The sequence below is a fragment of the Manduca sexta genome, chromosome 28 (assembly GCF_014839805.1).
Source record: "Manduca sexta isolate Smith_Timp_Sample1 chromosome 28, JHU_Msex_v1.0, whole genome shotgun sequence".
Lineage (NCBI taxonomy): Eukaryota > Metazoa > Arthropoda > Insecta > Lepidoptera > Sphingidae > Manduca > Manduca sexta.
In genome coordinates this window covers 18251302-18266418 of record NC_051142.1, presented here as the reverse complement: position 1 = coordinate 18266418, position 15117 = coordinate 18251302, and the positions used below count along the sequence as shown (strand labels likewise).

The 15117-nt window shown below is 34.7% G+C and overlaps 1 protein-coding gene across 3 annotated transcripts in view; it reads left to right on the top strand.

The window, feature by feature from the left end:
- The window catches only part of LOC115447922 (DENN domain-containing protein 2A), a 69985-nt gene extending 63988 nt beyond the window's left edge, over window positions 1-5997 (top strand). For all 3 annotated transcript variants that reach the window (XM_030175223.2, XM_037444370.1, XM_030175224.2), the window contains exons 10-12: window positions 469-597; window positions 1576-1725; window positions 2106-5997. In XM_030175223.2, coding sequence (XP_030031083.1) covers window positions 469-597; window positions 1576-1725; window positions 2106-2417 — 591 coding nt within the window. In that variant the 3' untranslated portion in view covers window positions 2418-5997. The remainder of the gene's footprint in view (window positions 1-468; window positions 598-1575; window positions 1726-2105) is intronic.
- The last annotated feature ends 9120 nt before the right edge of the window (window positions 5998-15117 follow it).

Genomic DNA, 15117 nt, shown 5'->3' with positions numbered 1-15117 from the left:
GTTGCTGAATGTGGAGTCGTGATAAAGCTTATAAAGGGTGTTGTTATTAGTTAGTGAAAAAGAAAACTTACGTATAGTGGAAATCGGTTACAAACACATTGGAGGGACATTTTCTAAACGCTTTAACCGATAGTCATTATAAACATGTATTTGCTGCGATTTAGCAGATGTAGTACAACCAGTTTCTACTTCAATTGCTGAACTTCTTATTTGTATAAAGAATAATAAATCTAATCATTCTTAGTCAAACTTACTACTTAATGGAAAACGAAACTATAGCTTTAGATTTAAAAAGGAATACAATCTAGTCATAATGTAATTTAGTGCTTAAGTATTCTTTATAATGATTGTGTTCTGTGTTATGCCTTTTGTTAAATAATAAAAAAAAAATGATGTAATATCTGTAACTCTATACTGTTGTTCTTTAGCCTTTTTGTATAAAAAAATCACCTGTCGCGTCGTTCCCAGGGCATGCTGATAGACCTAACGCACCCGTCGAAGGTGCTGTTCTGCCAGAGCGACGAGTCCACCATCCTGCCCACCTCCAGCTACAAGACGCTCAAGACCTCGCTGCAGATGGAGTCCACTAAACATAAGGTCTAATATATCATAATGTAGTCTATTTTCTACTGCCTCGGTGGCGTAGTTGTACTGCATGCACGGTACAACAGCGCTCTAAGGTCCTGGGTTCGAATCCTGGGGTCGGGCAGTGATATTTGGGTTTTTCTGCTCAGTATCAGCCCGGAGTCTGGAATTTGTGCCCGATATGGCGATAGGCTCGCCACCTATCACATCATGGGACGGAACACACTTGGCGATAAGTGGGTGCCCTGGTTGTGCCTCTGCATACTCCTTCGGGGATAAATACGTGATGTTGTGTGTGTGTATGTCTATTTTTGTATAAATAATTACTAGATACCTCCTCCCTCTCAGTAGTAAAGGAGGCCCGTGCTCAGCAGTGGGCAAGTATATAATACAGGGCTGATATTATTATTATTATTATAATTACTAGATAGTTTTCCATAACGTATTTTTCGGAATAAAACTTCTGATCTCTGATATGCGAGATTCAGGCTGAGTAGTTACCAACGAAATGTCTATTTCAACTGCTAACCAACATTGTGGCGACAATGTTGTGTTCCAATTTAAAAGACATTGTAACCGGTGAAGTTACTGGGAATAATGGGACTTAAGATGCCACCTATGAATACAATTTTAAGTTTAAGGTATTGAACTTATATAGTAAACAAGACTTGAGCTATAATCTGAGTGCTTATTTTGAGATGAGTGTGAGCTGTTGCAAAAACAAAACACAGCTGCCAAACTCCGTCGTATGCTGTGATTTAAGATATTATTTGAGATGTTGATATTTGTTTAGAGACGATCTTAAGAGGTTGACATTAACTTGATACTGACTCACCTGAGATCGCACTTCAAAGCCATATTGAGTTGTATATATTAATGCAGACGAGCGCAGTGGAATATTGTTGCTTCTGGGCAGTCTATCACTTACCATCAGGCTTGCTTGCTTTGTTCTTTATGGTTTTGTATTTAAAAAAAACATTTCAATTGCAGGACAAGCAGGAAGACACAAAGACGCGCAACGTGATGATATCGGAGGCGTTCATGCGGTTCTTCGTGGACATCCTGGATGGCTACTGGCGGTTCTACAGGGACGGCGCCATGAAGGACGGAGATATGGGCAAGGATGGCGCTGTTTTTGACGTGAGTGGCCTTTTGACTACTTGGCACAGGAGGAAGTGTTAATTGAGTAAAGGTTTTGGTCTTTCGAACTCTATAGAATCACTTTATTTATTTATTCTAATAAAGACTTTATATAATGCATATTTCGAATAGGGTTTTAAGTTTAGGGAGAGGTGGGTTAATGTTTTCAGTTTTGGTCCTTCGAACCCTATTTTTTTGTTTCGTGCCTAATATCATCGCTATAGCGTATATCGCTGATTGTTAATATGTGCGTCTCCCTTAGGTATGAATCAGGACTCACTTCGAAACCAGTCATTATTTCAACTCCTTTTGTGTAGTCGCTGTAGGATCCCTTCCAGTTACCTCCCATCAGGTAATAATCACCCTATTTCCTTTTACAGAAAGACGCATTCATAAAGAGCGCAACGTCAAAACAGAATCAGTATTTCCTAGAGTGGTTCACGGAGACAGCCATGTTCAACCACTTCGCCCAAAACATGGCCACCAAGCATCTCCACAAGGCCCAAGGTAGCGACATCGACGTGGCGTATGTGGATGCGCCCTTACCCGACTTCTACCATCTCTTCGACGACAGAATATCAAATATAACGAGGTTTAACATGAGCAAGAATGTCGAGGGAAAGAATTATAAAAGCGCCATGAATAGGAAGGTTAAAATGCTGAAGAATAAGTTGAGGGATTTGGTAGCATAACCAGTAATGGACAGATATGGGACCTGAGATGGATCAAAGTAACCCGTAATGATCAGGATGAAGTTAATGGATATAGACTGGGTTTGCCATTTTTGGGTTTTTCTTAGAGGAACCACTTAGAGTTACTGAGGTGTTACGCCAAAAAAGTATATTAGCCTATGCGTCATATATGGCGATGTAACCAAACATGGACTTTGTTGGAATACCCAGTAAAGCAGTAAATGAAGTTTACGGAAGTAATGATGGACACTCGATGCGTAGTGGAGTAACCAGTATTGGACACGGTCTTATCGTCCCAACGGACTAGAGTGGGATCGATCATATTTATACTTCAAACACTAACCAACATTAATTGTGGGAAATGTTACTATCTCCAGTAATGGACACATAGTAAGCTTTTTTGTTCCGAATTCTCGCAAGCAATATATTTGAGCTGATTAAGAATAACATATCGAGAAGCAATATTTCCCAGCCTTTAAACCGCCCAACTGTGGGCTTCACCTCTCCAATAGATACCACATTAAAACAAACCAGTAGCTATTGTATATTTCAATGGATTTATAATCGGACTAACATTTTTCATAGTATACTAGTGCATATCGTATGTTTGCGGAAAATAAAAGAAGGAATGGAAAGAAAAATAAAACTGGTATATTTATAATATTTATGATCTATCTCTTATGTACTAATCTGTGAATTATCAAAGTTTATTTTTTTACGGGCAACGCAAAATTGGCTCCACTGCACCTGATGGTAAGTGGAGTGTGGTCCAATAGAATGTCGACTGACGAGAGATGATTACCTCGCGACAGTCAATACAATTATGACGGCCTGTTGAACGGAATCATACTACAAAGAATCTGGATATTATAGTCAGTGTCATTAATGAGACCGAGTATCATAATGTTCAAGTAAATGTAATCTACAAGTTAAAGTTGACTGCATTCTTGCTTACGATTTAAATGGAAGTTTGACTTTTGTATTTGGTCGGCCTATATTATCACCCCCTTATTCATAGACATTATTTATCTAAGGACGGAGCATTGCTGTGATAATAAGACTGTTTGTTCAGCTTTGTTTATCTGACAGCCAACTAGATTCAAGTTGTATCTCAATATTAGCCAATCACAACGGCCCTATGTCTACGCTCTGCGACGGCTGCCGTCAGCACTGAGAAACAGACTTGTTATCACAACAATGCTTCGTCCTTAGATAATAAACGTCTATGAATAAGGGGGTTAATGTTTACTCAAACATTGTAAAAAGGATCTTAGAATATGACGAGCGCGGTGCCATACAATTTGTAATAAAAATATGGTGTTGCTTTAAGAGAGCAATTTGCTCGTCCTACCTAGTTTAATGTGGTATCTACTGGAAGGTGTTTTGCCAAGTTCTAAAACAAGTCTTCCGCGCCATCTCTCGGTAGATGGTCGAGACAGACGTCTTGGCTGGACTGAACGAATATAGATCTTAGTTTTTGTTGTAATTTGTACACCCACTTGTGTCTGGTAAACGTTAGTATAAAATATCGAGTTACTCTAAAGAGCAATTTTAAACTTCTTGACTGTTGGAGATTGCGGATTGATGTTCTCAAATTACTTCAGAGAGTCTGAAATAATGGACTCGATGTTTAAGCCCATATTACATTTAAAATCAGATTATTTATCTGACAAAGATTCCATGCTTCTTGTAAAATATAAATAGCAATATCGTCCGTGTATATCTTGCTAAACGTCAATTGCTCATCAGAGTAACTCCGATCTATGATTCTATCGTAAGAAATAAGGTAAAAAAGTTAATGCAGTTGATATCAATATTGCTGTGGCCACACTAAAGGTAATGCCTAACACACATTCGCAATATATAGGGACATTTTAACATTGCGTTAATAAATGAACCCATATAGTCGTCTATACCTCTGCTAACCCGTGTGGGGGAAAAGGAACCCTCTTAGGAGGGGAGAAGGCCACGAAATGTTTACGATTCCTCATAGGCCTTATGTGATTTGGCAAGAATGAGGTATACATACTTAACTGTATCCCTAGGGCCGCGACAAATGTCCATGCTTGGGCGTGTAGTCGGTGTAGACCGACTGCGCAGGAGTTGCTTCAGGGTGAATTAATGACATAAGATGTTAGTGTGGCCGCAGGTTGACAATAAGATATCAAATTGTAATTTGACTACCCGTTAACCAGAACAAGTGGGTTTAACTATTCCATTGATGTATCAAAACTACAGTTAACAGCCAATCCTGTTGAAGATCAAGCAATCTAGCGAAACTTAGGAATAATAAACAAAGTATCCTTCAAGGATAATTATGATCTTCAATTATTAACACAATATTCGTAAAAGGAGGAAATGTTAACTTATAGTCACTTCTCTTCAAATACAGTTATATTTTATTCCTGTCTCAGCATGGCAGGTTTAGGTAACTTGACAATTATCTTTTTTTAATTACTAGAATACTGTTTTTGATATATTAATGGAATTAAAAACATGTATGGGATGTTCGTGGCTAGAAATGGATTCTTAAGTATAACATTGCATAACATCAAGATGGCGGCCATAGTAAGAAAAGGTTCCAAAACAAAAGGAAATTGCGTTTTTTTCACGAGTTAGTGACGTCAATCGGTTTTAAAAAGTGAGTATTATATGAGGAAAAACATCTATCCGTTTTTTACATGTCTCTAAGGGTAAAGATGGTATTTGCTTTAATTTTTTCTTTGAATATTTATTTAAGTCTCGTACATCTCATCATGTTTTACATCACATTAACCAGTAATTATAGTTTTAATTTATCTGTTAATAATTAGGCCTTATACTGTTTAATTTAAGGTAGAAAATGATATATAGCAAAGTTAAGGAAAAATAGATATACCCAACAAACCTTTTACACTATTTATTTTACTACACACATAAAAACAACAAAAAATATAAAAAGGCACAAGGAACAATACAATACGATGGATTCGTTGCAATATGTGTACTACATGGTATTGATTATGAATTACCATAAATAGTGTGCCTCGCCTAGGAATCGAACCACGAAACTTCTGATTTAAAATACGGATTCTACCACTGCACTAGAGGTGATATGTCCCATCTACGGCTGTTGGGTGTATCTGTTTTGAAATTTGCCTTAAATATGCCTTATGTATGAAATGTTAGAGTTGAAAATCCAGTTGCTGAAGTATCGACGATCGCTTTTATTGTGTTTCGATCGCGTTGCTAATCGTTATGTATTTGTATTGTATACTATTGTAAATATATTTTTAGAAATAAAATTTATTATTACATTCCCTTGAATCTATTTATCTAGTGTTTTTTGACTTTGATTATTTGAATTTGGCCTAAATCTATATATAAGCATATAAAATATGAAAAAGGGATATATTCTTCCATCAATATTTTAATTCAAAATGTTTATTACATTATGGTAGAGTTACTGAACTAATTTTGATGAAATTTTGTATTTCGACAACCTCTGGTATAGAAAATAGTTTATGCTCTCGAAAATGCTGTTTCGAGTTACAAATTTCAAAAGCCAAACTGTATGAAATAAATAAACCAAACTTGAAAATATGCTTTGTATGTTATCCCTTTCCAAACTGATAGTTGAGTTTTAAAAAGTTATATTGAAAAAAAAAACATTGAAGTCGGTATATGCTCTCTGATTCATTTTATAAATTTTCGTCGAACTTATCATAAAAAATAGCAGTCGAATATAAACCGATTTGGAGTTAGTTACAACTACATAATACATTTTTAATATTCTAGCATATTAAGTATTTATTTATTAAAAATCAATTTATTAAAATATTTTAGCTCATGTCTTAGATATTAATACACAACAGGAGTATAAACTAACTGCAGTCAACAATCAACAGAATTTACAATTAATATCACAACACGAAAATCTTCCAAAAAATTTCACAATCTTTCGCATTTATAAAAGCAGAATTCATTATGAATAAGGACGATATTCTGCCAAACACATACATTTTCGTAATATAATAAACAGTATATCAATACAAGCGATACATTTCTTACTTCAACGGCATACATTTACTCACAAACAAATATTTGGATCCGATACGTTGGTTGCAGCCAGTGCATCGATATAATATGTACTACGTACTAGATTTGGCGTTCCGAACATTCACTGTGTTCAACTGATTTGAACTGATATCCATTAAAATTGACTTTAGTATGGTCAATATTGACAGCTTGTGGTTGTATACGGAGTGGGGCTCATGATATAAAAACTCGAGTCTAAGTGTAAACTTTGATTTGAATAAAAAATATTAGTCAAATAAGTAAAATTATTTGTTATTCAAGTGAATAAATAGGTTATCACAGTGACGTTTTGGTTGCCATTTTAGTTCAGATTTTGAACAAAAAGTTTATATGGACGTTCGTGTCTATATAATATACGTCAATGAGCCAGTGTAATTACTGACTTAACATATTATGTTATAATCATAGTGAAGTCTATGCACTTGTAATTAAAAGATCTGCGTGTTTAGAATGTGTAATAAAACACGACACGATTGTGTATCGTTTTATTGTGATTGGTTGAGACTAAACACGTGACTGACGCGTTAGTCTCTGGACCAATCACTAACATTAAAATTGAACGACATTGACTAACAAAATGATTTTTTTTTTTTACTTCATGACTTCAAAAATATTACAAATACAAAAGTAGCTTGTCTAATCTCTCTTTAAAATGTTTATCAATAAAGCCCTATATTATAGTTTAATGAGTTATATTAAAATGCAGCTTTAAGGTGGTAGCTCAAGGTCCATTTTCATACATTTTGTTTCGGCTTTAATCTGGGTAACTAAACAAGTATTGGCAAGTAAAGAATTTAAATTCACGTCTAGTTAGTGATTAGTTCTCGCAGTTGAAAGAAAAACGTAAAAATAATTAATAATCATGGATATTTCGGCCTTTAAAATTTAATATGACGAAATTTTAAAGGCAGAAATATCCATGATTATTAATTATTTTTACATTTTTCTTTCAACTGCGAGAACTAATCACTAACTAGACGTGAATTTAAATTCTTTACTTGCCAATACTTGTTTAGTTACCCAGATTAAAGCCGAAACAAAATGTATGAAAATGGACCTTGAGCTACCACCTTAATTTAAATATTTTATAAGTATGTATATAATACATAATAATATAGTGTAACAAGATAGCTATAACTCCTCTCTGATGTACGAAGACTATCTATTGCAGGTATGGCGAACCAATGGAATCTGACGAAATAATTCGGGCATGCAAGTAATATGCGAAACATGATATATATATTTCTTTGGGCTTAATATCAGGTGCAGTGAATCCACTTTGCAAAGCCAAAAAAAATCATAGTTGGGTCATAAAAAAGGGGCATTCGAATAGATAAAACCGGTCCTGAATGACACGTTACAGTCCAAATTTTTTTTTTTATAAATTATGGCATGTTAACCATTCCTTTCGTTCACCATCCCTGGTCTATTGCTTAACATATATTATAAAAAGCACATAGCCCTTTCCAACTAAAGATACTGTCACACTAATTAACGGATAAATGCCATTTATATGAAAATCCCTAACTTCGGATAAACGGTAAGAATAAACTAACCAAAGTAACTCTTCTAGAAGCCTGTCAAAGTTTATTCTTATTGGACTAATTTCGCTGTCGATTCGATGTCCGGTTAGGATTCTTTTAATTCCACTATATACCGTCTAAGATCCAGTCATACGCAGATCGACAATCCTTAGACATTCTAATCACGCTCATGCGCATGGTCCTGGTGGTGACGGGACAGTGTTCTTTGTTATTGATCCCAGGAGCATTTATATTTTATTCATTGGTTTTTTATTCCTGACAACACGACCCTGCCACGACCCGGACGTGGAATCTGTGTAAACCATTTTCGATTTCTAACTACGCAAGATATTTATTATTATACTTGGAGGCAACTACGTATCTACTCATTATCATATTTTTAAACGACTTCCAAAAACCAGGATATTAGTAGTCAATGTTTGTATTTTTTAAATTGATTAATTGCTGTTTTGTTCCTGATTAAAGTGATTTAAAAGCGTAGTTATTGTCCTAATTCTAAATGGGTCTTAGTTTTTTCAGTTGTTCATTTCTTGCAGATTGAATTCGTATGTCAACTTAGTATTTTGTTATGTTGTATCTGTAAGTTGTGTATATCCAATATTGTGCCTTTTTAAATTTATTTTGTAATATTAAGATGTTGTTATTATTACAAATGAATTCATACGTACTTCTGTTTTTTATTCCTTTAGTTGTGATGCTATGAAATGAATTCGGAACAATATTTTTTCAATAAGTAAAATAGGTATTTTAGATTTTTTGACACGATATTCCAAATTGAAATTAAAACATATAATTATGAAAGTAATATTTACATAATCTATTCTAATAGAATAGCTAGAGTTTATTTGTTTGTTTGAACGCTATCTCAGAAACTACTGGTTGGAATTGAACAAATCTTTTAATGTTAGATAGCCGATTTATCGAGAAAAACTATAGGCTATATAAGATCACGCTATGACCAATAGGAGCGGAACATTAATGAAAAATGTTACTAAGCGTTTCCGTTACTTGCGCTGCGTAAACGGTTAAAGTTTCGCAATAAGCACAAATGACGGAATTATTCCTTTTCAAAAGTTCCAAAAAATATGGCATAAAGAAATTCCGCATCCGTCTGCCTGTGAGAACGCGATAAACTCAAAAACTACACAACGGATTGTGAAGAAATTTGATATGTAGATAGTCTGAGACTATATGTAAGAAACAAGACAAAGTATACAGACGGTAGAAATGATTAAAACATCGGTGGTACAAATGGCAGTCTAATAAGACGAGCAATATGCTCGAGGCGATCTCTACCAAACCACCATTGGATGGAGATGATAAAATAGTGGAAAGGGGAATTTAGGGCGGACGTAAAATAATAATAATAGTAATAAAATGAAAAATTAGATATGACACACATACGCTAACACAAATTATTTATAGACAACATATACATACATACATTCTAACCCGGGAAAATATATTGAACGGACTTTTATCCCGGAAAACTTTACACGTTGAAGCCGCGGGGTAATGTCACCCGGGGTGCCTCATTGAAAATCAGCGCTGTGGTATCAGGCTGGTACAATAGGTATAATTTATATTTCCAGTTTTGTGTTTGTCTTCTTGTTTTGTTACTATGTCCACGTTATACTGTTAATATTCAATAATAAACCTTTCTTTCTCAAAATAAATACCTGTATAGATAGATATGGTGGGGGCAGTTTATCGAACCCATATAAAAACATATCACACTTTAATATTGCATACATAGGTTTTGTAGTCCAATTGTATCATGTTATGGGCTATTTAGTGATTCTGTTCATATGTTTAAAGGTAAAGTGCTTACTCATTGATTTTTAGTACTTCATAATATTATCTTCTGCCTCCTCATTATTATGTTTTAGATTTAAATTAAATATGTTGTCTGTGGTAAATGTTGTGTGTGTTTATTTATTGCTTTAAGAACCTCTAACGGAGGATACACGGCATATAATAAAAACAATGTCGTAGCATTTTTACAATTAACAATGTAACGTGCCCGTTCAATTATAAACCACAGCATACAAATTTATATATTGGTACAATAACAAAAAAATAATATTTGTTATTAATATTATTTGTGTGTATTTAGTAGCACACATATAAGATGCTAGACCTTATTGTTTTATTGTATTGAATCATGCAATATGTAGTGCGCTTGGTGTATCTTACAAATAAATAAATACTTACCGGACTGAGTTATATTTAAAATATTCTAGTTGTATATCCCAACACAATCACATGATCGCGGCATCCATCGCGTTTCGTAATTATCTGACATTGGTACAAATATTGTAATATTAAAGAAACTCAGTTTACGCAATTGTTACAGAAAACGATATAGCATCGAGATAGAGAACTTGATAACTTAAAATATTATATTTTTTAGTTATATTCTTTAGGATTTTTTTTATAGCAGAATATTTTTAGGATTTAAGAAATGTAAGACATACTGATTATAGTAATGGTACGCAGGATAAATATTTGTCATTGTTATAGATATTAGAAAAATTAAAGCAAAGGAAAAGAGAACTTTAACAAGCGGGGATAGCCTAACAGGATGTGGAACGGGCTGCCGAGACGAATGTCCGTAGGTTCAAAACCCTTGGATAGTGACCGTAATCTAGAAGAATATGCTAAGGCGATTTGGGCATTTGGAGAAGATGGACAGGAGACTGACAAAGACGAAATATACGGGGAGTGGAAATAGAAAACCCGGTAGTTGCCAATCGCACCGAACAAACGAATATGACCTTCTTTAAAAGATTTATGAATGTGGAGGAAGCGAGAGAAGTATGCCAGAATCTAACAAAATGGCAATCCATATTCCATAGCCTCTGCCTATTCTCTTGGGATAGAAGCGTGATTCTATGTACGTATATACGTTTGTATAGAAGTAAGGCGTATTCCCGCAAGATACACGTGTAAATGTGGCCATTTTGATTTTATTTGTTTTATAGTCTAGAAGCAAATATTCAAGCGGGTCACTTAACGATGTTCCAATATTAACCTAACGTTTAAAATTAATACTGGTCGCTAAAACACTCAATCTCAAGGTCTCTCAACAACTTATAATTATGAAAATCAAACATACACTATTTTGGCTTGGGGGTCCATTTGTAATCCAATTTAAATGTGGCTAGACCTTAAATAATACCATTATGCTAATACATACGCGATATAAAGAGCCGTCTCAAATAATGCAACGGCGATGTCGGCAGTTGGCGTCGAATCTCTTCGGCTGTACAGTTCGGAACAAAACTTTTTAGTAAAACATGGCAGTTTTTTTTAAATACTGTCAGCCTAGTTTTAAAATACTTATAACTGTTCGACCAAATGTATGACAACGGTTGTTTTTATAAAAAAAAAACTTACATTCTGACTTTAAGACTGTTAAGACTAGTTTTTGTAATTTATGACATTTGCGTTTCCTTCAACCTTTTGACGTGAGGAAAGTGAGTTGTGGAACAAAATAGTTTACAGATTTCTGACTCCCCGCCTGACCTTATGAGTCCAATGTCAGATCAATATGTTTTAGTAAAATAAGAAAAATATACTAAGGATTTTTTTAAATAAACTCAAAGTATAAAGTATACACCTCTAATATTTACAACTATAAAAAACGGAAGACAGGATTAACGAAGAAATTATTCTTTCCTTTTAGCTTCTTGTTAATAGCATTTTATGGCAATTAGGAATGCTGCCTTACTTAGTTATAAAAATAACGAGCCTGCTACGTTATAGCTATAACTTTATTTTTCTAAATAATTTTATGCAATAAACAAATAAGTCATCTGCTGATAGCTGAGTTTAGTGAACACGTAGAATTCTATACAACTCGTAAGTAGGGAGTAGATATGTTGTAACCCTCTAATTAATGAAGATTGGGTTCAGAGAGAGCACTTAAACCACCCACTGTTTCATCGATTCAACATTTTCACCAAATCATCTACAAAGGTCATAAAGTCTTTTTTACTATTTTTCGAAGACATTTGTCCGCGCGTCAGTACATTCCAAACAAAAGGTCAACACTTAAAATATTCGCCCGCTTCGATTGTTATTGCAAACGATTTTTCACGCTATTTAAAACGTTTATTTAAATTATATTGTTTTTTACGAACCATAATAACTAACATATTGAGCGAAACTAACTTTAAACTAGGAATTAAATTATAATGGTGTAATAAATGTGGAAAATGTGCACAAAACAAAGAATAAGTTATTTTATGTTTGTTTCGACACGTGAGTCATAGATACTAAGGGAGCGAACCCTGTCACTGGACAGGGCGTGTGAATGCGCACCCGAGAACTATTAAGGGTTGCTAGCGCTTAAGAGCGTTTACGTGCCGCGCGTGAAGTCAACTATAGGTAATTCTTCGCAAAATTCACTCACACAGAGCCGTTGCGTAGCTGTGTGCGTAGGTTAGCGCGTCGGCTATCTTTATAGTCAGACCAACCAATTTTGATCTTTTCGCTTTAATTATCTAATTGGAATGTAACTTATGATTTATGAATTTATGATAAATGAAGAATTCTATTATTAAATATATAAGAATTCATCATGAAATAGTTTATATGAAAAAAATAATCATTTTTAACAAATTTTAACGGCAATTTTACAAATTGTTATTTTCACTTTTTAAATGCAAATGCTTAAAAAATTTAAGCATTTGCATTAAGAAAGTACCCTTTAGTAAAGTGGAGCTCATCATGAAGCCGAAAGATAGGCACCAGAACTCCGTAATCAGACAATAAATCAGGAAAATTACTGTGCTACGATGTTTATAATGGACCACATAATTACTCCATAGATCTGCAGTTTTTAATATTTAGCGTATTGAAAGTTTAAATTAAGTCATTAGAAATTACATATTGGAATTTATGTTTTGAGTCAGAAGGTGTATGTAATGAGATGTCATTTTTAGGTGTATAACTAACAAGTGAGAAATAAAAGACTTCTTTTTCGGAAGTTGGTTATATTTTTTGGATAGTTTTTTTAATAGGTATTGCTTCTCAGTGACATCGATCATCAATCGATCGATTGTACATCCATGTATAACAATTTACCAGTTTTATATCCATAGTTTTGCATAATATTTGCGACACACGACGAAGCAAAATAGATGGATCTGTACTTTAATTTGACCAACAGCAGTCAGCTTTGACTGTAAGTATGGGAATACCGTCTTTTACATCGCCACAGGCAACATCTTTATCAGTTTCTTCCCTAGCGGCCTCTTGCATCCTGTCCTCTGCAGCTAATTTCAATCATTTAGCTAACTCGTCGTAACATTTCATGTAAACATTTTGCGTTAATATTGGTAAATCTATGGAAGCTAACTGTTCGTTTAAATTTGATCTACCAACTTCAGTCATCATAGCTCCATTCACAGTTCCACGATATACGTCCATACTATCAGTATATCTCTTAGCGCTTAAATAGCTTAAATTCCATATTGCACATATTACGCTTCATTAAAAATGTTGACTGCAAGCAAACATTCTCTTTCAATAGTTGTAAATGTTCGATACTACAACCTGTTGCTCTGTTGTGGTTATTGAGTGTTTTAATTTGATCCAAAAAATATTGAAAATCTATAATTTTGCGGCTTTTAATAACCTTATTTATTTTGAGTGTAATATCAGGCACGATTACCTAAAAATAAAAAAATATATAGAATATACTATTATTGTTATCGAAGTTTACGCAAACACTACATACTTAAGTAAAACTGCATATGGATCTAGACGCGTTTAATTTATACAAGTATAATGACGCCGAAACCTGCACAGGGTTAAACGTCAGGATAAAATTATATGTAAAATTGATGTGAGCGTGTAAACCTAAACTAGCCCAAATAGTTAAGAAGATAGGTATACTAACTACTACTAGTAGTTTTATTCACTAGCTACATAAATTACCAAATCCCTTATTTCTAAGGTTCAAAGAGGAGAAAGATATAGGATTCCGTCTCTCGTCACTTGAATTTTCTTAACAGTGCGCATCAGTGAACACAAAAACCTTGTTATTTGAAAGTAAGCGTACCTATGCATTATGCAAAAAAGTCAGCCAAGTGCGAGTGAGACTCGCGCACTGAGTATTTGGCGAGTTGTAAACGTGTTGACAACGGGACAGCAAAGTGATTCTATAAGGCTAAGAACTCACGAAGCGGTTTTTACTCGCGCCCGCCGTGGTTGAGAAACGGCTGTTTTATTTCCAAACTCATGACGACCGGAGATCTGTGCGATTTGTAACCACCGCGGTTCCGATTATGTCCTGCAAACTTGGCGAGCGATTATCGCAAGGCGGGCGGTTACAAGATGGACAGTTAACGGTCAGTTGAGTTCCAAAACGCCATGGACACATATCAGAAACTATCACGATGGAGGAAAATGGCGTCAGATTTCTGTAACCACCCCTCCCCTACCGACTACTGCAGTCGCCCACCTACTAACCACAGAGCGCGCTGGTGCTACCGTGGCCCGCACGATTCTACTAGTTGGCCGCGGGAGTAAAACGAGTTTTGAAATGTGCGTTTAGTCTATTGAAATGTTACAATTTATGGACCGAATATTGCATTTCTTGGAGGACGCAATTTTATTTTTGGGCCATGTGTGGGGGGTCAATAGAAGCTTAACCTCAAGTTTTTTGGGTCGCCACCCTTGTCCCCCGGCCGCCATCTTGGAAAAAGGGGTAAAAACACTTTTTTCGCGATATCTCGGAAACTATACGTCTTACAAAAATTTTGTAAAGCCATAATTTGTAGCAAATTGTTTTGCCTGCAAATATGTTTTTTTTTTCCTTTATCCCGAAATGGTAACTCATACCTTTTCTACCTGCATAACATTCGATAAGTTAAATTTGGTAAGTTCTATGGCAAAGAAAAGAGTTAGGAATAAATAAGTAAAGTTGTACGAATTTAACAAAAAAATTGTAATAATATATTTACAATAAAAACAAATCAAAAATAAGTTAAACATTTTGTTTCGACCGGATTCTCATGAGCATTGACGAACCCAGTAAACTTTGGAGCGCTGTAACAGCGTTTTAAATG